This window comes from Trematomus bernacchii, unplaced genomic scaffold (assembly GCF_902827165.1).
Source record: "Trematomus bernacchii unplaced genomic scaffold, fTreBer1.1, whole genome shotgun sequence".
NCBI classification, from domain to species: domain Eukaryota; kingdom Metazoa; phylum Chordata; class Actinopteri; order Perciformes; family Nototheniidae; genus Trematomus; species Trematomus bernacchii.
In genome coordinates this window covers 27,956-55,000 of record NW_022987769.1, presented here as the reverse complement: position 1 = coordinate 55,000, position 27,045 = coordinate 27,956, and the positions used below count along the sequence as shown (strand labels likewise).

The following is a 27,045-nucleotide window of genomic DNA, read 5'->3' as shown; positions in this document are numbered from 1 at the left end:
ATAGCATCAGACTAAAAAAGCTTTTGAAAATAACAGAATATTTCGATTAAGGTCAAAATAGGCTATAATATTTGTAAAACCAGCCATGAACCTCACCGCACGTCACTGGGTTAGGGTGTACATTGAGAAGGGCTAGGGGGGTTAGGGTGTACATTGAGAAGGGTAGGGTGTACATTGAGAAGGGTTAGTGGGTTAGGGTGTACATTGAGAAGGGCTAGGGGGGTTAGGGTGTACATTGAGAAGGGCTAGGGGGGTTAGGGTGTACATTGAGAAGGGCTAGGGGGGTTAGGGTGTACATTGAGAAGGGCTAGGGGGGTTAGGGTGTACATTGAGAAGGGCTAGGGGGGTTAGGGTGTACATTGAGAAGGGCTAGGGGGGTTAGGGTGTACATTGAGAAGGGCTAGGGGGGTTAGGGTGTACATTGAGAAGGGCTAGGGGGGTTAGGGTGTACATTGAGAAGGGCTAGGGGGGTTAGGGTGTACATTGAGAAGGGTTAGTGGGTTAGGGTGTACATTGAGAAGGGTTAGTGGGTTAGGGTGTACATTGAGAAGGGTTAGTGGGTTAGGGTGTACATTGAGAAGGGCTAGGGGGGTTAGGGTGTACATTGAGAAGGATTAGGGGGTTAGGGTGGACATTGAGAAGGGCTAGGGGGTTAGGGTGGACATTGAGAAGGGTCACAGTTAGTAGTGGTTCCCCACCCCCCTCACATGGTGTAAACGTCTCTGTTTAGTGTTCAGAGATTCTTGGAGTCTGAACCTCCTGAAGTCTCCGTGGTGACGGGATGTGGTGACGATGATTACACAGCAGGCTGCAGGTCGGACACGGAAACTCCCCCCCGTGTTTGAGAGATTTCTTTCCATTCTGAGATCCTGAAACATGATCAACATTATAACACACACACATTTAATAAAGCATGATGAATATTGGCACGTGTGTGCGTCGAGCAGCTGCTCAGGTGATCTCAGGGGAGAGAGAGAGAGAGAGAGAGAGAGAGAGAGAGAGAGAGAGAGAGAGAGAGAGAGAGAGAGAGAGAGAGACAGAGAGAGAGAGAGAGAGAGAGAGAGACAGAGAGAGAGAGGGTGGGAGGGTCTGGTTTCCTCTCATTATCTGTCAGACAGCAGCAGGATGTGGAAGCAGCACCTGGAGAGCTCTGCCGGATTACTACCTATATTACCTTTATTACTACCTCTATTACCTGTATTACCTGTATTACTACATGTAGTAATACATGTAGTAATACAGGTAGTAATACAGGTAGTAATACATGTAGTAATACAGGTAGTAATACATGTAGTAATACAGGTAGTAATACATGTATTACTACATGTATTACTATATGTATTACTACATGTATTACTACATGTAGTAATACATGTAGTAATACATGTATTACTACCTGTATTACTACCTGTATTACTACATGTATTACTCTACTATCTGTGTGGGATATATCTTTCTCTCTATTGGACTCAGACTGAATCAGATGTCTTGCAGATGGATCAGGTACGTTGCTCTCTAAGACCCACTTTACTGTCCTGAGGGAAGCCCCGCCCCTCCTCTGCTCTGATTGGCTGCTCGCTCTGAGGCTCAGCACTGATTTGATGTCTAACCCGACATTCAGATTTACTGCTGAGTGAAACATGGGTTATATTTATAGCCTCAGGTTATCATTGGATTGAATCTTTAAGAATAATTCATGTTCCTCACATCCTGTAAGAGTTTCCTACTGTCAGCTCTTATTCTGAAAGAGGTTTCAATATGTGATGGACATCCTGTCACACACACACACACACACACACACACACACACACACACACACACACACACACACACACACACACACACACACACACACTCTCTCTCTGTGTCACATACCTTCTCATGACCACCTGTCAGAAACAGCTGGAGGCGTCTGAGATGTGAGAGCAAATTAATGTGTCTCTGTGAGGGGGGGTGAGACGGGGGTGAGACGGGTGAGACGGGGTGAGACAGAGGGGGGTGAGACGGGTGAGACAGGGGGGGTCAGTGTGTGTCTCTGCTTTGTCCTTGCTGCTGAAAGGACACAAAGGATGGACGTCCGCAGACAATCAGAGCTCTGTGAGACCAACACATGAAGGTGTGTGTGTGTGTGTGTGTGTGTGTGTGTGTGTGTGTGTGTGTGTGTGTTCTTTTTTGTCGTTGCCCCCGGTGACATCTGCCACTCTCTGCCAGAGTCATGTGACCCGGCGGGCAAACAGCGCCTGAAAGGCTTTTGTTTTGGGAGGTCAGACACACACACACACACACACACACACACACACACACACACACACACACACACACACACACACACACACACACACGACCTGCTGCATCACTCAGTGTTTCAGATCACAGTTTTATTTTCTGACATTAAAGGAACATTAGACTTTCCTGTCGTCGGTGAAGAGACTCTGAGGGGGGGGTCAGTGAGGGAGGGGGACCACACAGAGAGCCCCCCCTCAGTATTACCCGGATCAGACCCTAAATCCTGCATCACACTCCTGTTAACCCCCCCCCCTCTTGGTATTCAGCAGATCTGTTTAATCTGCACCTGTTTTTGTGCAGTTGTCTGCAGACAAAGATCAGATTCAGACCTGCAGGATCACTGAGGGGGGGGGGGGGGGGGGGGGGGGCATAACTGCAGAGGATCACTGAGGGGGGGGGGGGGGCGTAACTGCAGAGGATCACTGGGGGGGGGGGGGAGGCGTAACAGCAGAGGATCACTGAGGGGGGGGGGGGGGGTAACAGTAGATATATCAGTAGTGAAGATTGAAATCCCTATGCTGCTGCTGCTGCTGCTGACGAACATAACTAAAGATCTATAAAGAACATCTCTCAATAAAGACTCCTACTTTTAGCTGTTTCCAGACCTGATGCTAAGCTAGGTCATGTAGCCCCCACCTGATGCTAAGCTAGGTCATGTAGCCCCCACCTGATGCTAAGCTAGGTCATGTAGCCCCCACCTGATGCTAAGCTAGGTCATGTTGCCCCCACCTGATGCTAAGCTAGGTCATGTTGCCCCCACCTGATGCTAAGCTAGGTCATGTAGCCCCCACCTGATGCTAAGCTAGGTCATGTAGCCCCCACCTGATGCTAAGCTAGGTCATGTAGCCCCCACCTGATGCTAAGCTAGGTCATGAAGCCCCCACCTGATGCTAAGCTAGGTCATGTAGCCCCCACCTGATGCTAAGCTAGGTCATGTTGCCCCCACCTGATGCTAAGCTAGGTCATGTTGCCCCCCCCTGAGGCTAAGCTCGGTGTGTGTTTGTGTTTCAGGGTCCAGTTATGAGCGAGTGCTGTCGGGCCCGGAGACGGACGAGGACGAACGGCCGCTTTCTGATGACCTCACTAACGGGGGAGGAGGGGGGAGGGGGGGGGAGGATGAGGTTCCCTCCCCCCGGGTCGCCCCCGCCCTGCTGTCCTATAGAGAGGGGGGGGGCTCCTTCAGAGAGGGGGGGGGCAGCGAGGACCCCCCCTGGAGAGGAGGCTCCAACACACACCTGGACGGCACAGGTGAGCCAATCAGATTCATATCATAATAATAATAATACATGGGGTTTTTATAGCGCTTTTCCTAATGCTCAAAGAGGCTTTACATCAAACAGAAACAGAAACAATACAAAGGAAAAAAAGAAAAGAAAACACAGATATACATTCTGAATGTGTTTATTTTCGAAGACAAATCAAAGATCAGCTGTGGATTGAGGACATTGAGGGCAATTAGGACAATTAGGACATTTAGGACATTGAGGACATTTAGGACATTGAGGACGTTGAGGGCAATTAGGACAATTAGGACATTTAGGACATTGAGGACATTGAGGACATTAAGGACATTAAGGACGGACAAGTTCATTATGAAAATATCTGCACACGGTGATTTAATTTGGGGAAATTCTCATAAAACTGTTATTTGATTGCACATCACATGTTTTGTTATATACATTCTAATATGTATTCCAGGTGACAGGAGAGAGTGTGAGGCTGTGGAGGGAAACAGTGCAGGTGAGATACTTATAAACAATAATCACAAATATATATAGAATATAATTGTATTTACAAAAGCTAAAAGCCACATTTGTTTTCTCCTTCGATTGGTTGAATATTCATTATTGTTCTAAGAGTTAGTTTTTGTATTTTGTGAATTTAATTATTAAATATCTCTTTATTGGCATCTTAATTCAAGGTTCAAGGTTCAAGGCCTTTATTAGTCATACGTACATAGCAGTGTTAATTTTGGCAGCTGTTTTTGATTTAGTCTTAGTCTTAGTCTTTAGACGAAAATGGTTATTAGTTTTAGTCACATTTTAGTCATTTCTATCCTTCATAGTTTTAGTCTAGTTTTAGTCGACGAAAACACAAAACGTTTTAGTCTAGTTTTAGTCGACAAAAACTCAAAACGTTTTAGTCTACTTTTAGTCGATGAAAAATTACATTTTAGTCAACTTTTAGTCAAAATGTTTTCTCTCTTTAAACCAATTCAGTTAGGCAGATACAGGTTTCTGACATTGGAATCAAGGTGACAGCATCAAGGGTTGAAACTCGTAAAGCAACATTTCACTCTCTTAACACTTTACTTGTGTAATATCTAGGGATGGGTATCGTTAAGGTTTTCTACGGTACTACTAGTCTTATCAATACTGCTTATCGATCCGGTACTTTAACGGTATTCTTGTATTTACTTTTTGTTATTTTTTAAAGGAAAAAACTAACAAATTGTTAACCGAATTAATTGCTTTATTTAAATGTGAAATAAATGAAATATATATAATTATGTTAAAATATTGTACTGTACTTGAGTAAAATGTTGAGGTACTTGTACTTTACTGGAGTATTTAAATGTTTTGCTACTGTGTACTTCTACTCCACTACAGTTATTTAATACCTTTAGTTACTTCACAGATGTGGATGAATGATGTGAAATATAATCAAGTGTTAACTCAGACTTTAGTTCCACCTGGAGTAAATCCACAAGCTACCCTGCAGTATACAAAGTCATTCAAACTAGCTGCACCTTTACCAGCTTTGAGAACACTTTCATGATCAATCATTATAAAACATATCATATATATTATTCTGAAATGGAACAATCTGCACAATGACTACTTGTACTGTCGCTACTTTAAATATATTTTGATGATCATACTTTGACTTGAGGAACTCTTCCTACACTATGGTATTTTTTTACTTAGCAACAAGATCTGAGTACTTCTCCCACCTCTGCACACCTGATGTGATAACGTTACTCGTAATTGGGGCAACAGAGCTACGAGTTAAGGAAGTCGAAAATTTTGCATTTCTCCGACTGAATATGACGCCTTTTGGCCGGCTGTTTGGACAGACTACTCGTGTCAACGCGCTAACGCGAAAACATGGCAAACGAGCTTTGTCCACATCGAGTCTTGTAGAGTGTCTCTATACTTCTGAACGCTCCGTCCCCGGCAGATCTCTGCCCCTGCAGCGTGTCTGTTAGGCCCCGCCCCCGCACACAGAGAGAGAGAGTGAGGCCCCGCCCCCCGCACACAGAGAGAGAGGGAGATCGCTCTTCTGGAGTGAAGAGAGCGGAAATAATGATATTGCAAGTTAGAAATGTAAGATGCATTTTGACAGACAAGACGGACACTTGGGGGGAAATACCCTGCATTTTGAATGTCCGATAGTCCACCATTAACACCTTAGTCCCGTCTCGTCTCGTCAACGAAAACTAAATATACATTTCGTCAAATTTTCGTTATCAAGAATCTATTTTTAGCTCGTCATCGTCTCGTCTTAGTCATGTAAAAAAGGTCGTTGACGAACATTTTTCGTCATAGTTTTCGTTGACGAAATTAACACTGGTACATAGCTACAGTGTAGTTATGACGATGGAAATCTGAGGTCACAGGTTCCTCCAACAGAGCAACACAATAAAACAGATAAATGTTTAGCAGTCTTATGGTCTGTGGGATGAAACTGTCTCTGAGTCTGGTGGTTTTAGTCCTGAAACTGTCCCTGAGTCTGGTGGTTGTAGTCCTGAAACTGTCCCTGAGTCTGGTGGTTGTAGTCCTGAAACTGTCCCTGAGTCTGGTGGTTGTAGTCCTGAAACTGTCCCTGAGTCTGGTGGTTTTAGTCCTGAAACTGTCCCTGAGTCTGGTGGCTTTAGTCCTGAAACTGTCTCTGAGTCTGGTGGTTGTAGTCCTGAAACTGTCCCTGAGTCTGGTGGTTTTAGACCTGAAACTGTCCCTGAGTCTGGTGGCTTTAGTCCTGAAACTGTCCCTGAGTCTGGTGGCTTTAGTCCTGAAACTGTCTCTGAGTCTGGTGGTTTTAGTCCTGAAACTGTCCCTGAGTCTGGTGGTTTTAGACCTGAAACTGTCTCTGAGTCTGGTGGTTTTAGACCTGAAACTGTCTCTGAGTCTGGTGGTTTTAGACCTGAAACTGTCTCTGAGTCTGGTGGTTGTAGTCCTGAAACTGTCTCTGAGTCTGGTGGTTTTAGACCTGAAACTGTCCCTGAGTCTGGTGGTTTTAGTCCTGAAACTGTTCCTGAGTCTGGTGGTTTTAGACCTGAAACTGTCCCTGAGTCTGGTGGTTTTAGTCCTGATGCTGCGGTAACGTCTGCCAGACGGCAGCAGACAGAACAGTTTGTGGCTGGGGTGATGGGGGTCTTTTATAATCCGGAGGGATTTCTTCCTGAGCCGCTGGGAGTAAAGGTCCTCCATGGATGGCAGCTCCGTCCTGGTGATGTGCTGTGCAGTTTCCACCACCCTCTGTAAAGCCTTACGATCGAGGTCGGTGCAGCTGCCGTACCAGGCCGTGATGCTGCCAGTCAGGATGCTCTCTATGGTGCACCTGTAGAAGGTCAGGATGCTCTCTATGGTGCACCTGTAGAAGGTCAGGATGCTCTCTATGGTGCACCTGTAGAAGGTCAGGATGCTCTCTATGGTGCACCTGTAGAAGGTCAGGATGCTCTCTATGGTGCACCTGTAGAAGGTCAGGATGCTCTCTATGGTGCACCTGTAGAAGGTCAGGATCCTCTCTATGGTGCACCTGTAGAAGGTCAGGATGCTCTCTATGGTGCACCTGTAGAAGGTCAGGATCCTCTCTATGGTGCACCTGTAGAAGGTCAGGATGCTCTCTATGGTGCACCTGTAGAAGGTCAGGATGCTCTCTATGGTGCACCTGTAGAAGGTCAGGATGCTCTCTATGGTGCACCTGTAGAAGGTCAGGATCCTCTCTATGGTGCACCTGTAGAAGGTCAGGATACTCTCTATGGTGCACCTGTAGAAGGTCAGGATCCTCTCTATGGTGCACCTGTAGAAGGTCAGGATACTCTCTATGGTGCACCTGTAGAAGGTCAGGATCCTCTCTATGGTGCACCTGTAGAAGGTCAGGATACTCTCTATGGTGCACCTGTAGAAGGTCAGGATACTCTCTATGGTGCACCTGTAGAAGTTGCAGACTATCCTGGAGTCCATGTTGAACCTCCTCTGCCTGCGGACCTCCACTAACACCATCAGCAAAAGAGCCGCTGTCGAGCTCTTTTGGTGATGGTGTTAGTGTGAAGAGTCCATGTCAGGTCCTCAGTGATGAGTCAGGTCCTCAGTGATGAGTCCATGTCAGGTCCTCAGTGATGAGTCCATGTCAAGTCCACAGTGATGAGTCCATGTCAGGTCCTCAGTGATGAGTCAGGTCCTCAGTGATGAGTCAGGTCCTCAGTGATGAGTCCATGTCAGGTCCTCAGAGATGAGTCCATGTCAGGTCCTCAGTGATGAGTCCATGTCAGGTCCTCAGATCCTCAGTGATGAGTCCATGTCAGGTCCTCAGTGATGAGTCCATGTCAGGTCCTCAGTGATGAGTCCATGTCAGGTCCTCAGTGATGAGTCCATGTCAGGTCCTCAGTGATGTGGACACAGAGGAACCTGAAGCTGCTGACTCTCTCCACCGTAGTCCCATTGATGGCGATGGGGGCGTGTCCCTCTCGCTGCTACTTCCTGTAATCCACAATCAGCTTCTTGGTTTTGCTGACGTTGAGATGGAGGTTGTTATCCTGGCACCAAGATGTCAGGTTGTCAGATTGTTTGCTGTGTTGGTGAAACACATAGTTTAGTCATTAATTATGACAAGTTGCACGTGTCCTCAAACAGACAACAGAGGAAACAGAAACAGATTCATGTGATGTTACGGCTTGTTGTGTTGTGAAAGAAGGTCAAGCTTTATTTTATAGTTAGTAAAGGCGTCCCTCAGGGCTCCATGCTGGGTCCTCCATAACAGTTTAAACATGTCTCCTTTAATGTTCAAAAAGCTCTTTATGTCTGTCATACTGCCTGAGCTGCAGCACCTCTTTTCACCCTCTGTCTGAAACCAGGGCTAATTACCCAGATATTTCCACTTTAGAAAATGATGAACCTGAATAAAGTGGTTGTTTGTCACCTAGTTCTATTGGTATTTAAATGTTATGTTGAAATATGTTGTTGTTTTGTGAGCATGTAAAGTCAAACTAAGAGGGCCGAGGACGTTTCCCTGAGGAACTCCATAATTAATTTCTTCAGTTTCTGCGTCATATATCGTGTGTACTTATAGTGATGTGTTTCTATGATTTTATACTTTAAATGTCTCTTGAACTCACCGTGTTTCCTCAGCAGAGCGTCTGGACGTCTCCGAGCTCGATGACTTCTTCCTGAAGCGTAACCATGACGACGACGGTCACCCGGGATCCATCGCAGAATACCTGCAGCGCAGCGACACCGCCATCATTTACCCAGAAGCCCCGGAGGAGCTGATGCGCCTGGGAACACCTGAGGCCGCCGGGCAGGACGAGAGCGAGCACGGTGAGGCCTGGAACAACGATTATTACAGTGAAGAACAGATAAAAACTGTTAATAACAGCAATACAGGCACAGGCAATAAGACTGTTCAACACCAGAGGCCTGTACTACGAAGCCGGTTCAACCTAACCTGGATATGTTTGAGTTAGCCGGTTGGCCCAATCCAAAACATACGTGCTCTCGCTAAGCGGTCCTACGACGCTGGTTATCAAGTGGATCGCTCAAGCCAGCCGTGTCCTATCTAGTTAGGTGCGCGTTCACATGAAAGGGGTGGTATTTGGAGCATTCGACCAATCACAAACATGGACAAGCGTACTGACAGCGCAGCGTCATACTTCCTGAATGAAAAGTGAACTTTAATATTAGTCAAATATGAAGAAGTTAAACTTTAAACATCCATGACTTAAACACTTTATCCAGGATCAAAGCCACATAGCTGCACCTGCAAGGTGAATACAGCTGGTAACAGAGAAAGTGTTTGAATGCGTACATTAACAGGTTTATGAAATCACTGCCCCGTCCAAGACACAAGTGGATCTGACTTTGATTACATTTGACTCCAGTGTTTCATCAACTTAATGTGTTGCTTAAAATAATACTTCTGCATCCAGTATGTGACACTGTGAGTGTTGCACGGCCAGATACGGCTCAGCTGACTCAGATAAGGAAATATAGCCTATGATACATTATGATGTGATATGATGTGATATGAATGATAATGGGACTAGGGTTGCAAAGGGGCGGAAAGTTTCCAGCACATTTCCGGAAAGTTTCCATGGAAAGTTAAGCTGGGGAATTTTGGAAATATTCGATGCAAAATTAAACAAAAAAACATGACATTTCAACAGATTTTTTTTTAAGTAGAACAGAACAAGTTTTAATTATTTTATTGAACAATTATTTGTTTCATTGAAGAACAAAAACAGGAATGTTGAGTTAAATGTTACTCATCCCCCCCAACCCCACTCATTAAAAAATGAACAAAAATGCACCCCCCATCCAAAAATCCCCACAAAGTCCCATTCAAAATGTGAAATTAAACGAGCCCTTCTCCCTCCAAAAAGTCCCATTGAACATGCAAATCTTCCTTCAAGCAATCCTCTGCATTTTGGCTAAACCCTTTCAGTCAACGGGCTCTTCCTGGGCCTCATCAACGTCACACTCTTCCTCTTCCTCTTCAGTGTCACTGTCCAGCCTTGTTGAGGATGGCTCTGTGTCCGGCTCAGAAAGCCTTAGGTTTGCCCGAATGCCAACCAGTTTTTCCACTCTCACATTTGTGAGCTTGTTGCGAACCTTTGTGTGGTCTCAATAGCCATGCAGTAAGCAGTGTGCTATGGCATGTATATTCAAGTGTACTTGAATGGCATCTGTTTGTTTTAGTCAAGATTATGCTAAAATATACTTTCCCCAACTATATTTAAGTTCCCTATGAAGAGCCAACCTTCAATTTGGAAAATTCCCAGTTTATTCCCATAAATTCCCGTTAATTCCCGTGGAAAGTTTCCATCTTTGAAAATTCCCGGAATTTTGCAACCCTAAATGGGACACATCGACGTCTGCACTCACAGTGCCGCGGACTGTACGTAATGTTACTCTGATCCGGTTACTTATGTTGTGGCAGATATTTAAGTAAGCTTTCTTAACGCTATGTTATAATAGTCAGATTGCTCTGAAGATGGGAGGGGATATTCTATTCATGTTCACGTTCACACAGTCAGTTGATTTTTGCCGGCCGTCTTTCTGTATTTCCTCTATCCTGTAATATGACTTGATATCTTTAAACTCCTCACACGGAGCTCTGATTGGTCAGCAGGCGGTGCTTTCACTGAGTTGATCTCTTAGCCTGCAACCTAACCTCCTCCCGAGGAGGTTAGCCGCTGAGCATCAGTTACCATGGAGATCTAGCCCGCTAAAAAGAGAACCAGCGTCGTAGGACCGGAAACCCAGAGTTGTCCCTGAAGTTAGCTAAGAGAACATCCGGCTTCGTCGTACAGGCCTCTGAACTGTTGAAACAACATCCATAACATTCATCTGCTACTTAGTAATTATTTATCTATTTATCTAATATATCATTCCAATAGCTTGCATATAGACTCTTATTTCACTATTTCACTTTTTTTAAACTATTTTTCTTTTTGTATTTACTTTTTAATATTTACTTGCACTATATTTTTCTGTTTATCTGTGTTATTGTGTTGCATTGTTGGAGAAGCCTGTGACCATAACTAATCTGTAGCTATGTTCGTATGACAAAATAAAGAACCTTGAACCTTGAACCTTGAATCATCTAAATCAAAACTGTAAATAACAGCAACCATCAAGGGTGTCCAAACTACGGCCCGGGGGCCCAATGCGGCCCGTGGACCATTTTGAGACGGCCCTCAGCAAATTAAAAAAGTATAATATAATATGGCTCACAAATGAAACTTGTGCTTGTCTTATATTGTACTTCTTAAATATAAATGTAAACATATATCACACAGTAGTATTCATGTGTTCATAAGCCCACTTTTAAAATAAATTCACTCAATTAAAGTTGGAAACATTTTCTATCAAATCTTAGTTGATAAGAAAAAAGCCCAATGACCTGTTCACATAACAAGCTTGAAATAAACGCTTCATATTTCTCCTTGTTATCATCAATCTGAGGATCTATTGATCAGCTGATAACACTCAAGCATCATTTACCTACATCTGATTGATTTTTCCAACTCATAACTGAACTTATGAGGCGATAAACCTCTAGTGAGCGTCCCAACCCTTCGTATATTTTTCTGTCTGTGGCCCTCGGTGAAAAAGGTTTGGACACCCCTGATCTAAATAAAAACTGTAAATAACAACAACCATCTAAATAAAAGCTGTAAATAACAACAACCATCTAAATAAAAGCTGATCCCCCCCCCAGATCTCCTCTCAGGGTCGGTGGACGACTTCTCGGCGATGCTCACCTGTCCGTACTGCGATCGAGGATACAAGCGCCTCTCGTCTCTGAAGGAACACATCAGGTACCGACATGAGAGCCTCCAGGAGAGAGAGAGAGAGAGAGAGAGCTTCACCTGCCCCACCTGCAGCGACACCTTCAGCCACCGAGCTCACCTGGAGCGTCACATGACCAACCACCGACCAACCACAGAGCAGGTACACACACACACCGACCAACCACCAACCAACCACCGACCAACCACAGAGCAGGTACACACACACACACGCCGACCAACCACAGAGCAGGTACACACACACACACACCTGGAGCATCACATGACCAACAACTGACCAACCAAAGAGCAGGTACACACACACACACACACGCCGACCAACCACAGAGCAGGTACACACACACACACACCTGGAGCATCACATGACCAACCACCGACCAACCACAGAGCAGGTACACACACACACCGACCAACCACCGACCAACCACAGACCAACCACAGAGCAGGTACACACACACACACACACACACACACACACACACACCGACCAACCACCGACCAACCACAGACCAACCACAGAGCAGGTACACACACACACACACACACACACACACACACACACACACACACACACACACACACACACACACACACACACACCAACCACAGAGCAGGTACACACACACACACACACACCTGGAGCATCACATGACCAACAACTGACCAACCAAAGAGCAGGTACACACACACACACACACTCACACACACACAGTTAGGGTGATCATCAGTAATCTGATAACGAGACGCTCTCAGTCAATTACCCAATTACCCCCCATAACGAGACTCAGTCACCTGCCCCCCCCCCCAGACGACTCAGTCACCTGCCCCCCCCCCAGACGACTCAGTCACCTGCCCCCCCCCAGACGACTCAGTCACCTGCCCCCCCCCAGACGACTCAGTCACCTGCCCCCCCCCCAGACGACTCAGTCACCTGCCCCCCCCCAGACGACTCAGTCACCTGCCCCCCCCCCAGACGACTCAGTCACCTGCCCCCCCCCCAGACGGCTCAGTCACCTGCCCCCCCCAGACGGCTCAGTCACCTGCCCCCCCCCCAGACGACTCAGTCACCTGCCCCCCCCCCAGACGACTCAGTCACCTTCCCCCCCCCAGACGACTCAGTCACCTGCCCCCCCCCAGACGACTCAGTCACCTGCCCCCCCCAGAACGACTCAGTCACCTGCCCCCCCCCAGACGACTCAACCACCTGCCCCCCCCCCGACGACTCAGTCACCTGCCCCCCCCCCAGACGACTCAGTCACCTGCCCCCCCCCAGACGACTCAGTCACCTGCCCCCCCCCAGACGACTCAGTCACCTGCCCCCCCCCAGACGACTCAGTCACCTGCCCCCCCAGACGACTCAGTCACCTCCCCCCCCCAGACGACTCAGTCACCCATGCCCCCCCAGACGACTCAGTCACCTGCCCCCCCCAGACGACTCAGTCACCTGCCCCCCCCCAGACGACTCAGTCACCTGCCCCCCCCCAGACGGCTCAGTCACCTGCCCCCCCCCAGACGACTCAGTCACCTGCCCCCCCCAGACGACTCAGTCACCTGCCCCCCCCCCAGACGGCTCAGTCACCTGCCCCCCCCAGACGGCTCAGTCACCTGCCCCCCCCCAGACGACTCAGTCACCTGCCCCCCCCCAGACGGCTCAGTCACCTGCCCCCCCCCCAGACGACTCAGTCACCTGCCCCCCCCAGACGACTCAGTCACCTGCCCCCCCCAGACGACTCAGTCACCTGCCCCCCCCCCAGACGGCTTTAAAACGATGTAATCCCATAAACACCTGTTAATCTGTGTCCTGCAGTTACTCTGTTAAACACACACTCTGCACACACACTCTGCACACACAGTCTGCACACACACTCTGCACACACACTCTGCACACACACTCTGCACACACACAGTCTGCACACACACTCTGCACACACACTCTGCACACACACTCTGCACACACACTCTGCACACACACTCTGCACACACAGTCTGCACACACACTCTGCACACACACAGTCTGCACACACACTCTGCACACACACTCTGCACACACACAGTCTGCACACACACAGTCTGCACACACACTCTGCACACACACTCTGCACACACACTCTGCTCACACACTCTGCACACACACTCTCTGCACACACACTCTGCACACACACTCTGCTCACACACACTCTGCACACACACTCTGCACACACACTCTGCACACACACTCTGCACACACACTCTGCACACACACTCTGCACACACACTCTGCACACACACTCTGCACACACACACTCTGCTCACACACTCTGCACACACACTCTGCTGTCAGCTGGTAGACTGTTTATGTAAAGCTCCTTCAGATTCTGCATCATAAAGTCTGCTCCTTAAAAATGACATTAAGATGAAATACATATCTATATGTCCAATATATTATAATATAATAACGTTGTTCAGGGTTTGAGTGTCAAAGGACTGCAGCTGGATGTATGTCTGGGGGAGCTGCCCCCCCAATGCATCCTCTAAATACTAAGCACCCTGAACTGAGCCCTAAAGACGAGCTTCTCTCCTCTTCGGGCTGAGAGAGGAAATGTTATTGTTTATTTACACGTGTACAGAAAGAGAGAACACATTCACATTTCAACACATTTGACACAATATTCAGAAACCTGTCTCATCACAGGCATTTGAAATGATATAAACCATGAGTGTTATCCAGGTGATCAGAGTGTGTGTGCAGGTGTTGATCAGAGTGTGTGTGCAGGTGTTGATCAGAGTGTGTGTGCAGGTGTTGATCAGAGTGTGTGTGCAGGTATTGATCAGAGTGTGTGTGCAGGTGTTGATCAGAGTGTGTGTGCAGGTGTTGATCAGAGTGTGTGTGCAGGTGTTGATCAGAGTGTGTGTGCAGGTATTGATCAGAGTGTGTGTGCAGGTGTTGATCAGAGTGTGTGTGCAGGTGTTGATCAGAGTGTGTGTGCAGGTGTTGATCAGAGTGTGTGTGCAGGTGTTGATCAGAGTGTGTGTGCAGGTATTGATCAGAGTGTGTGTGCAGGCGCTGATCGGCGAGGCCGCAGGAAACAGGAAGTTCAAATGCAGCGAGTGTGGGAAAGCCTTCAAATACAAGCATCACCTGAAGGAGCACCTGCGCATCCACAGCGGTGAGTTCCTCAGACTCCAGACCTCTTCAAGGTCATCTATTATTATTATATCATCGATATAGAGATGATATATCGGAGATCTGCTCCTCCTTCAGTTATTCCTCAGTAACTTTGATTGATTGATTGACTGATTGATTGATTGATTGATTGATTGATTGATTGATTGATTGACTGATTGACTGATTTGTTGTTGTTTGTGTTTCAGGGGAGAAACCCTACGAGTGCTCTCACTGTAAGAAGAGGTTCTCTCACTCCGGGTCCTACAGCTCCCACATCAGCAGCAGGAAGTGCATCGGCTTGATCTCGCGGACCGGATCCAAACCTGGATCCAGACCCGGGTCCTCCCCCAGCTCCAGCACCTCCTCCCCGGGGAGCCCGGCCCTCGCTCAGCTGAGACACAAGCTGGAGTCCCGGGGGCCCCTGGAGCATCGGGGGCCCTTGGAGCCCCCCGACCAGCAGCCGGACATCAAGGCTGAGCCGCTGGACTTCAACGAGTACCGGCTCCTGATGGCCCAGCACAGGTTTGGGGGTCCGGGGGTCTACTTGAACGGGGGGGTCCACAGCTCCTCCCAGAACCCCCTGCTGGGCCTGGGGGGCCGGGGGGGGCTGGACCTGCTGGGCCTGGGGAACCTGTGCGAGGTCCAGAAGGTGCTCCAGATCGTGGACAACACGGTGACCCGGCAGAAGGTGGACGGGAACCCGGAGGAGGTCCAGAAGCTCCGGGCCTACATGAAGGAGTTGGGGGCCCAGATGGAGGGGGGTGGCAGCCCCACCAAGACCATCATGGACTTCACGCTGCAGAAGGTGAACGAGGCCAGGAACCTCATCGAGTCCAAGAGGAACTTCAAGAAGGAGAAGCCCAGCCACTTGGGGGGGGGGGATCCAGACGGGCAGAACCACTTCCTGTTCTGCTGCCAGTTCTGTAAGCAGGCCTTCCCGGGGCCCATCCCGCTGCACCAGCACGAGCGGTACCAGTGCCGCAAGAACCAGGAGATCCAGGCGGTGCTGCAGCCGGACAGCAGCCCCCCCGAGGGGTCCACCACCGAGACCGCCACCAGCCCCCCCCCACCCCTTCAAAGACCTGGTCTCCCTGCTGAGGAACTACTTTGCACTGAACAGCGATCCCAGCCCAGACCAGCTGCTCCAGATCTCCCTCACTGTGGGGCTCCCGCAGGAGTTTGTGAGGGAGTGGTTCTCCCAGTGGAGGAACCAGAACCAGCAGGGGGGGGGGTCTGAAGAGGAAGACCCCGACCCCAGACCTCTGCCAGTCCCCCATAATGCACTTCACTAACGGAGATGCCTCCCATAGACTCAGTAAGACCTCCAGGCCGACCGGAGGGGATGCTCTGGACCCCCTGAGGACCAACACTCCCTCCCCCCTCAACCTGTCCTCCACCTCCTCAAAGACCTCCTACACCCCCAACAGCCTGGCCTCAGACGACCCCCCTGGGGACTCCCCCCCTCGACCTGTCGCTGCCCAAACACCTGGTCCAGAAGCTGCTGTCCAAGAGGCCCCGGGTCAACGGGTTCAGTGAGGACCTGGTCCACATCAAGAAGGAGGTCCTGGTCTCGGAGGGGGGCTCCAGTCCCCTGTTCGGGATGAACCCGTTCTCCGGAGGCCCGGTCTACTCCTCGCTGCACCCCCACGGAGCGTTCCCTCCGCCCAGCTTCCTGTCCGCGGCCCAGGTCCCGGGCCTCAGCTCGTACCCAGGTCTGGACCCCCTGAGCTTCCTGCCCCACATGGCCTACAGCTTCAGCTCCTTCAACGACATCCAGCAGAGGAGGAAGTACCAACGGAAACCTGGATTCCAGGTAAACCAGATCTCAGATAGTGTCCTCACAGATAATAATAATAAATTGTATTTCTATAGCGCTTTTCTCTAACCCAAAGACGCTTTACAGGTGAGGGAGGGTAGACAAACAAGGACAGTAGAGGGGTGGGTAGAGGGTCAAGCGAGCAGGTTGTGGGTTTGGAGGAGCTGATCAGTTTGAGTATTTCAGGGGGGGTAACCAGAGTGAACTGGGAGAGGCGGCCGTGGGGAGGAGGGCTCGGGAGGTCCAGGGAGATGGAGGGAGAAATTGTGGCGGTGGGTGTTGGGGGAGATGTGTGTGTCAGATGCAGTGGAGCGTCAGAGGAGCTTGTTGACGGTGGAGAAGAGGGTCCTGGGGTTACGGGAGGGGTCGGTAAAGATGGTGGAGAAGTAAGCAGATTTTGCGGCAGTGAGGGCGTCTCTGTAGGTAGTGAGATGGAGTTTGTAGGATTCGTGGTAAACTGTGAGGGATGATTCCATGGTTAGGCGTTCAAGCTGGCGGCCGGTTTGCTTCAACTTTCGGATTGCAGGGGTGAACCAGGGTGAGGAGGTTTTAAAAGTGACATTTTTCCTTTTGAGGGGGGCCAGGCTGTTGAGGGAGGCGAGTAGGGTGGAATTAAGGTGGTTGAGTTGTTCATCGGGTGAGCTGAGGTTCGAGTCCAGGGGGAGAGTAGAGGATAGCAGGTCGGAGAGGTGCTGGGGATCGACAGAGCGTCAATTACGAAAGGTGATGTTCCTGGATGGGGGGGGGGGGTGGCGGACGGGGGAGGCGATGGTGAACTGTATGAGTGTGTGGTCAGAGAGGGGAAAGGGGCAGGGGTGGAGGTCGAGTACTGGGAGGTTGGTGGAGCAGACAAGGTCAAGGATGTGTCCTTTATCATGGGTGGGGAAGGTGACATATTGGGTAAATGAGAAATTGTCCAGAAGGGAGGAGAATTCAGAAGCGTGTTTGCAGGTGGGGGGGGGGGAGTCCATGTGGAGGTTGAGGACCAGGAGATCAGTGTTAGAACCGGGTCTCAAGTACACGGCCCGGCTTGTTGTTGTTTACTCGCATGTACGTGCAAAAACTGACATTACATACATTCAGTTAATGTAAGGAAAGGTTTAAATCACATTTCAATCAATTCTCCAAGTTTGATCCGACCCCTGAAGACCATGAGGCCCACAGAGACCCTGATGAGGTCATAGATCAGGGTGGGGGGTGTAAGGGTCCTAACAACCCCCAACAAACTCTTTAAACATTATATTTTACAAATGTTTCAAATACTAAAGTTCCAACAGATGCCACAATATAGGTTTCGTCTGAACACAAGTTTCGTTTCACCAGATCTTCAGTGTGTGGTTCATTAAGAGAGACTCTATATGAGGGTATCTCTGGGACCCCCCCCACAGATACACCGTGTTGTTGTTGATCAACCTTAAACACCTGTTGTTCACCTTCATCTCTAACCCCCCCCCCCCCCCCCCGCCCCCATATGTCCCCCCTGTTTTAGGGACTTACCTTTAAGCTCTGTCCAGACTGTGGATCAGGGGGGGGGCAGTCAGGTGTGGGATTATCAGGAACTAAAGGGCGTGTGTGTGTGTGTGTGTGTGTGTGTGTGTGTGTGTGTGTGTGTGTGTGTGTGTGTGTGTGTGTGTGTGCGTGTGCGTGTGCGTGTGCGTGTGCGCGTGCGTGTGTGTGCGTGTGCGTGTGTGTGTGCAGGTGGAGTTTCCTGATGGGGACTTCCTGCTGGACGATGTGTCGGACAGGAAGCTGAAGAAGACAGAAAGCGGTACGTACGCCTGTGAGCTCTGCGACAAAACATTCCAGAAGACCAGTTCCCTCCTCAGACACAAATATGAGCACACAGGTATATATCCCACACACTTATATTACCCCCCCCTTCTGATATACCTGATATGCTATTATAACTTCTTCTACCCCCCCCCCCCCTTCTGATATCCCATCCACACTTATTATTGGCCGGCACAGTTTTTAAATTAACATTTAAAAATATGTCAGAAAATAAACATTACAGTAAAATTAAAACAAAATCTTATTTACAAAGATAAATTCTGCATATCTGTAGAAAAAAACAGAAACATTAAACTTAGACACAATAACAACAGCTGCCTATAGTGCTGAGCTAGCTAATGTATGTTAACGTACGCTAATGTAGGCTAACGTAGCTAAATAACTGCGGCTCCTCTGCATGATGCTAACTAGTTAGCTATGGCTAGGCGTTCTAACTTTAACAGCTCAGTATTGTTTTTTTAAACATTTGTTTTTATACATGCTGTTGGCTCTGTATACTTATATTTTAATATATATATGTTTGTGATGTTTGTGAAAACATTATATAAATATATATAAATGTGTCTGAAAATATAAATAAAACTATGATCACTGTGTGTGTGTGTAATAAACCCAACATTGAATTTAGACGACACCCTGTTCTTATGCAATCACGGGAGCTAGCTAACGAATGCTAATGTATGCTAACGTAACGTCTCCTCAGTGTCTCCCAGAGTCTCTCAGAGTCTCTCAGAGTCTCTCAGTGTCTCTCAGTGTCTCTCAGAGTCTCTCAGAGTCTCTCAGTGTCTCTCAGTGTCTCTCAGAGTCTCTCAGTGTCTCTCAGAGTCTCTCAGTGTCTCTCAGTGTCTCTCAGAGTCTCTCAGAGTCTCTCAGTGTCTCTCAGAGTCTCTCAGAGTCTCTCAGTGTCTCTCAGTGTCTCTCAGAGTCTCTCAGAGTCTCCCAGAGTCTCTCAGAGTCTCTCAGAGTCTCTCAGTGTCTCTCAGTGTCTCTCAGAGTCTCTCAGTGTCTCTCAGTGTCTCTCAGAGTCTCTCAGAGTCTCTCAGTGTCTCTCAGTGTCTCTCAGAGTCTCTCAGTGGTGTCTCTCAGTGTCTCTCAGAGTCTTTCAGTGTCTCACAGTGTCTCTCAGAGTCTCTTAGTGTTTCTCAGAGTCTCTCAGTGGTGTCTCTCAGAGTCTCTCAGTGTCTCTCAGTGTCTCTCAGAGTCTCTCAGTGTCTCTCAGTGGTGTCTCTCAGTGTCTCTCAGTGTCTCTCAGTGTCTCTCAGTGTGTCTCTCAGGTCTCTCAGTGTCTCTCAGTGTCTCTCAGTGTCTCTCAGTGTATCAGTGTCTCTCAGTGTCTCTCAGTGTCTTCTCAGGTAGTGTCTCTCAGTGTCTCTCAGTGTCTCTCAGAGTCTCTCAGTGGTGTCTCTCAGTGGTGTCTCTCAGTGTCTCTCAGTGTCTCTCAGTGGTGTCGTTCTCAGTGTCTCTCAGAGTCTCTCAGTGTCTCTCAGTGTCTCTCAGAGTCTCTCAGTGTCTCTCAGTGTCTCTCAGAGTCTCTCAGTGTCTCTCAGTGTCTCTCAGTGTCTCTCAGAGTCTCTCAGTGTCTCTCAGAGTCTCTCAGTGTCTCTCAGTGTCTCTCAGAGTCTCTCAGAGTCTCTCAGTGTCTCTCAGTGTCTCTCAGTGTCTCTCAGAGTCTCTCAGTGGTGTCTCTCAGAGTCTCTCAGTGTCTCTCAGTGTCTCTCAGTGGTGTCTCTCAGTGTCTCTCAGAGTCTCTCAGTGTCTCTCAGTGTCTCTCAGTGTCTCTCAGTGTCTCTCAGTGTCTCTCAGTGTCTCTCAGAGTCTCTCAGTGGTGTCTTTCAGTGTCTCTCAGTGTCTCTCAGAGTCTCTCAGTGGTGTCTCTCAGTGTCTCTCAGTGGTGTCTCTCAGTGTCTCTCAGTGTCTCTCAGTGTCTCTCAGTGGTGTCTCTCAGTGTCTCTCAGTGTCTCTCAGTGTCTCTCAGTGTCTCTCAGTGTCTCTCAGTGTCTCTCAGTGGTGTCTCTCAGTGTCTCTCAGTGTCTCTCAGTGTCTCTCAGTGTCTCTCAGTGGTGTCTCTCAGTGTCTCTCAGTGTCTCCCAGCAGGGGTGGGGCTTCATCTTAAACACTAATCTATATCAAATCATGAGAGGAGTTTCTGCATGTGTGGAGATCAACAGGAAGTATTAATTACTGCAGATAATGAATACTCTATATATATATTTATATATTTATATATATATATATAAATATATAAATATATATATAGAGTATATATATATATATATATATATTTATATATATATATTAGGGCTGTCAAGTTAACGCGTTAATAACGCGTTAACGCAAAAAAAAATTAACGCCACTAATTATTTTAACGCGATTAACGCATGTGTATTTTTTGTCCTCGGCCGCCCTGTAGTTTCAGAGCGCATCGAGTTTAAAATACCATCGACAAGCTGATGCTGACAGCCCCGCTCCTACCGCCCGCTTGTGGCAGACCACACTTCCACGCTCACTGGCAGGCCCGGACTGGCCATCAGGAGGACCGGGAGGGAGGGTGTGTGTGTGGCGCGACTCGCGCGAGCGAGGCACACCTTACGTGTTGTTGTTAGCATCTGGTGCTAGCTAGCTGCGCTAACGGATATAAGGAGCTGTTTCAATGACATTTCGCCGACAACTGCGCCGAGCACTTGACTTTATGCAGGTAGCCAGACAGTGGGACATTGTACGAAAAGTCAGCACACTCAGCACGGATAGTGCGCGCAACATGATTGCAGCGTCCAGGCAGCTCCCGTTGGAGCATATATGCCTTGAGCTGCACATAGCTCCTCCAACGATCCATCACAGTGTCTCCACACACACACACACACACACACACACACACACACACACACACACACACACACACACACACACACACACACACACACACACACACACACACACACACACAGTATTATTGTATGAGAGAGGTTCCAGGTTGAATTGAGGTGAATATTTGTAATGTTCAGGTTGTTGTGTTTAATATTCATGAGTATATTTGTCATTGTTCAAATGATAATAAACAAACATATAAAGCATATGTGTCCACTCATATGTTGATAAGAGTATTAAAAACTTGAAAGATATCCCTCTAAGGTACATTTAGAACAGATAAAAAATGTGCGATTAATTTGCGATTAATCGCGATTAACTATGGACAATCATGCGATTAATCGCGATTAAATATTTTAATCGACTGACAGCCCTAATATATATATATATATATATCTGCAGTAATGAATACTGTATATTTAAGCAATAGCTCACGACAGGCCGTGGTATATGCTCATTATATCACAGCTAAGGGGCGTGGTTCGGCCCGACGCGAAGCTTTTGAATGGTGGTACTTTTCCAGTTGGTCTACCTGCTCTTCACGTAGCTCTGCATGTCGTCGTTTAGGTGCTTTCTGGAGATAGGCACTCCTCAATCCACTCCTCCATAGTGAGACCCCCCCGGAGGTCCAAGTTAACCTTACATGTTTCCATCTTATGCTCTGTAAGTTTGTTTCGTAACGGAAGAAGTGTAAATATATTTATAAAACGGACAAGTCAAATCAAGCAATCTGATTGGTCGATAGCGTTTTTGAGGACCTTTTTGATTACAGATTTGAAAACATCGTTGCTTGCTTTAAAAGTAGCACACTTCATGATGTCAAACCTTGGGAAGTATCTAGATATCCCTGCCCTAATGCCAAAGGAACTGCACACTGAATATGTGTCGCCGTTTGATGTCTATGTCTGAACCGCTGCGTATAAAGGAGGGTTTCTGCCCCGTTACTTCTCCGCTGTTTTCTTGTTCCAGTTTGAAAAGCAAACTGCAGGCAGTTTGCTTTTCAGCCCAACTGTATACAGTTTTTCTCAGACGCGGAGGGATACTGACTTGTTGTGAAAAGTAACTACAATTCTACCCGTGGTATACGCTCAGTATATCACGGCTAAGAACCAATCAGATTGCTTGATTTGACGTTTTATAATTATCTATATATGAACAGATGTGTTTCAGACTATATGAATATATCACCTCTGAATCTGAAGTTCAACATGAAACGTTTCAACTGAGCAGCAGCTGCTCCACCTGCGCCTGTTTCACCAAATTACATCACCCCCCCGCCCCCGTAACTCATCCAACGTCCCGGTTCTTTCTGCTGCACCGAGTGTGTGTGTGTGTGTGTGAGTGTGAGTGTGTGTGTGTGTGTGTGTGTGTGTGTGTGTGTGTGTGTGTGTGTGTGTGTGTGTGTATGTGTGTTTGTGTGTGTGTGTGTGTGTGTGTGTTTGTGTGTGTGTGTGTGTGTGTATGTGTGTGTTTGTGTGTGGTGTGTGTTTGTGTGTGTGTGTGTGGGCTGTGTGTTTGGCCGGCGTTCAGTGTGTCGCTAGCAGCCTGCTGTCAGTCAGATGAAGAAATCTCCCCTTCGTATGGAGTCGTAGTAAATCCTGGAGTGTGTGTGTGTGATTGTGTGTGTGTGTGTGTGTGTGTTTGTGTGTGTGTGTGTATGTGTGTGTTTGTGTGTGTGTGTGTGTGTGTGTGTGTGTATGTGTGTGTGTTTGTGTGTGTGTGTGTGTGTGTGTGTGTGTTTGTGTGTGTGTGTGTATGTGTGTGTTTGTGTGTGTGTGTGTGTGTGTGTGTGTGTGTGTGTTGTGTGTGTGTGTGTGTGTGTGTGGGCGGTGTTACGGCAGTTTAAATCCGGCGCTGTGATGTCAGTGTCTCAGCGTAGAGAATGATGACGGAGGATCAGTCTGAGAGTCTGAAACTCAAACACACTTTAGTTTTATTTGATTAAACTCTCAGAAGTTAAACCGCTGAAACCGAACGTGTTTCTATAAAGGTCACACGAAGCTGAACGTTCTGATTGAACACTGGGACCCTCACAACACTATGCATATTTTAGATACAAAGTTAAAACCACATGTTTCCCTTGCATATTTTAACTTTAGCGCTGAATGCTGCCGTCTGAGACGTCTGTGGTTAAAGTCACACAGCAGGGGGAGATATATTAAAGGTCCCAATTCACGGCCATTTCTACTGATCATAGTTCCATTGTTGAGGTCTACTAGAATAGATTGACATTGTTCAATGTTCCAAACTCACATTGGTTTCTCATACAGCATCTCTGTATAGTCTGTGTATTCACTCTCTGTCCTACACGGCTTGTTGGAGCTCCGCCTTGTGTTACGTCACTACGACCAGGAAGAAACAAATGGAAAAAGAAAGATATCCAACGAGGCGTTCTGGGGCAGCATAGAGAGGTCTTCTCTGTGTTAGAGTGTTACTCCCTACAGGGTGCACTCTGAGGGTTTGTGACTCTGCAGACCGTTCACATGCAGAAGCTACAGAACACAAGGGGACGGGTCAGAACCAGAAAAGCATGACATGGGACCTTTAATGTCGACGGTCAGTTTAACACAACTAGTGACAACACAACGTTGTCGTTAGCCTACAGGTTATAAACAGGCATGGTAATGCTAACAAGCTAACGTGCTAACGGATTCTCAGATCTTATGAGGAATTCTGTGAAACGATGCTGCTGATCTACCATCTATCTTTACACCTATATATAGATATATATACTTGTTGTTATACCCTTTTACGCCACGAGATGACTCCATGGTTTCTGGAGATGAAACAAAGCACTTTAAAGCGTGCTGCCATGTCAGCTTGTCCTTTAGAAAGCAGGGTTTCATAAAGTGGGTTTTTTTATGTTTTTAATCTGGATATTCCTGACTGTTTGAATTTTGGATGCTTTATATTCTACACGTATTATATTATGTGTAGTGTGTGTTCGGTGATGCCCCCAACCAGTGTGAGATCTGTACTATAACACCTGTGTGTGTGTGTGTGTGTGTGTGTGTGTGTGTGTGTGTGTGTGTGTGTGTGTGTGTGTGTGTGTGTGTGTGTGTGTGTGTGTGTGTGTGTGTGTGTGTGTGTGTGTGTTGCAGGAAAGCGCCCCCACCAGTGTGAGATCTGCCAGAAGGCGTTCAAACACAAACACCACCTGATCGAACACGCCCGCCTGCACTCCGGAGAGAAACCCTACCAGTGTGATAAGTGCGGGAAGAGGTTCTCCCACTCGGGGTCCTACTCGCAGCACATGAACCACCGATACTCCTACTGCAAGAGGGAGGCGGAGGAGAGGGAGGCCGCCGGGGGGGGCGCCGGGGGGGCGGAGGACACCCAGCTGATGATGAGGAGGGTCCTCCTGCAGGGGGGGGCAGGGTACCCTCAGGAACCAGGTCTCAATGAGAGCATCCTGCAGGGGGGGGCAGGGTACCCTCAGGAACCAGGTCTCAATGAGAGCATCCTGCAGGGGGGGGCAGGGTACCCTCAGGAACCAGGTCTCAATGAAAGCATCCTGCAGGGGGGGGCAGGGTACCCTCAGGAACCAGGTCTCAATGAGAGCATCCTGCAGGGGGGGGCAGGGTACCCTCACCCACAGGAGCCACCAGAAGAACCAGAAGAACCAGAGGAACCAGGTCTCAATGGTCTCCTGCAGGGGGGAGGATACCCAGAGGAACCAGGTCTCAATGGGGAGGACAGACGGGAGGCAAGTTTCAGGGAGGGAGGCGAGGAAGAGGAGGGAGGCGAGGAAGAGGAGGAAGGAAGCAAAGACTCACTGAGGGACGAGAGTTCAGGAGACGGGAAGATGGTCGGGAGGTCGGACCAGGAGGACTGAGAGAGAGAGAATATGCTTTTATTTTGAAGGGACTGTACAGGAAGCGAGGGGAGCAGAGAGAGGAGACTTTTATTTTGTATTTGAACCATCATTAGAGTTCATCTCTTTATTTACAGAAATCAAATATCAGAAAAAAGAACTGAAGAATGTGTTGTTTATATTTTGATGTCTCATGCCGTCTAACAGGAAGACATCCGGCTCTCCGTCAGAAATAAACATTTCAATGTTTTTCAAATCTAAAACTAAAGAAACTGGATCTACAAATAGTTTCACACTTTAATACTCCGAACTGTTCATGAATAATAAAGGGTTGAACCTTTGATAGCATCGTCACTATCAGAGAGTCCAGCTCTAAAGAGAGTTAGAAATCTCACACATTTATATCTGCTTTATATGAAGATGAAACTTATTTCCAGCTCCAGGTCTGACCAGGTATTTAGAAAGTGATGAAACTAAAGTGAGCGAGTGATAGAGATGAGAGAACAGGTGTCTCCTCTGTTCCACATTATGCAAAGAACAAAGAATGAAGACGCTCGTTATAGAGAGCCGTGTATATGTACAGTGTTAAAGAGGCCTGAAGCGTGTGGGCTAACGTGTTCTTACCGTGTCCCGCGTGTTCTTAGCGTGTTCTTAGCGTGTCCCGTGTGTTCAAACCCAAACTTCAGGAAAATGAACTCGAGTCCCCAACCAGAAGAAGAGTTAAAAGATAAAAGCACTTCCTGTCAGTGTTATCTCTTCTACTGTGACCTTTGTTTGACCTTCACTCTGCCGACCCCCCACACCTTTGGGCCTCCAGAGTTATTTTATTGTGAAGGAACCTGTGTGATTTTCAAAATAAAACGTATATGTGAGTCTTAATGAGGAGAGATCTGAAATGGCTTCCTTTAAAAAAATATAACAGAGACGCTGTGAGGTTATAACGCCTTACCCCCCCCCCACCTGTGAAGTGCCATACCTGTACACACCTGTCCTCACACACACACCTGTCCTCATACACACACCTGTCCTCACACACACACCTGTCCTCACACACACACCTGTCCTCATACACACACCTGTCCTCACACACACCCCTGTCCTCACACACACACCTGTCCTCACACACACACCTGTCCTCATACACACACCTGTCCTCACACACACACCTGTCCTCATACACACACCTGTCCTCATACACACACCTGTCCTCATACACGCACCTGTCCTCACACACACACCTGTCCTCATACACACACCTGTCCTCATACACACACCTGTCCTCATACACACACCTGTCCTCACACACACACCTGTCCTCACACACACACCTGTCCTCACACACACACCTGTCCTCATACACACACCTGTCCTCACACACACACCTGTCCTCACACACACACCTGTCCTCACACACACACCTGTCCTCACACACACACCTGTCCTCATACACACACACCTGTCCTCACACACACACCTGTCCTCACACACACACCTGTCCTCATACACACCCCTGTCCTCATACACACACCTGTCCTCATACACACACACCTGTCCTCACACACCTGTCCTCATACACACACCTGTCCTCATACACACACCTGTCCTCACACACACACCTGTCCTCATACACACCCCTGTCCTCATACACACACACCTGTCCTCATACACACACACCTGTCCTCACACACCTGTCCTCATACACACACCTGTCCTCATACACACACCTATCCTCACACACACACCTGTCCTCACACACACACCTGTCCTCATACACACACCTGTCCTCACACACACAC

General features: G+C 48.0%; 1 protein-coding gene across 1 annotated transcript in view; it reads left to right on the top strand.

Annotated features, from left to right (window-relative positions):
- Nucleotides 1-26,128, top strand: part of LOC117496740 (zinc finger E-box-binding homeobox 2-like) — a 58,598-nt gene extending 32,470 nt beyond the window's left edge. Inside the window, 11 exon segments of the mRNA XM_034148478.1 lie at nt 3,295-3,534; nt 3,985-4,026; nt 8,637-8,825; nt 11,728-11,960; nt 14,859-14,964; nt 15,170-16,023; nt 16,025-16,183; nt 16,185-16,421; nt 16,423-16,776; nt 18,478-18,625; nt 24,537-26,128. Of these exon segments, the coding sequence (XP_034004369.1) occupies nt 3,295-3,534; nt 3,985-4,026; nt 8,637-8,825; nt 11,728-11,960; nt 14,859-14,964; nt 15,170-16,023; nt 16,025-16,183; nt 16,185-16,421; nt 16,423-16,776; nt 18,478-18,625; nt 24,537-25,270 (3,296 nt within the window). The 3' untranslated portion in view covers nt 25,271-26,128.
- Nucleotides 26,129-27,045: the final 917 nt, after the last annotated feature.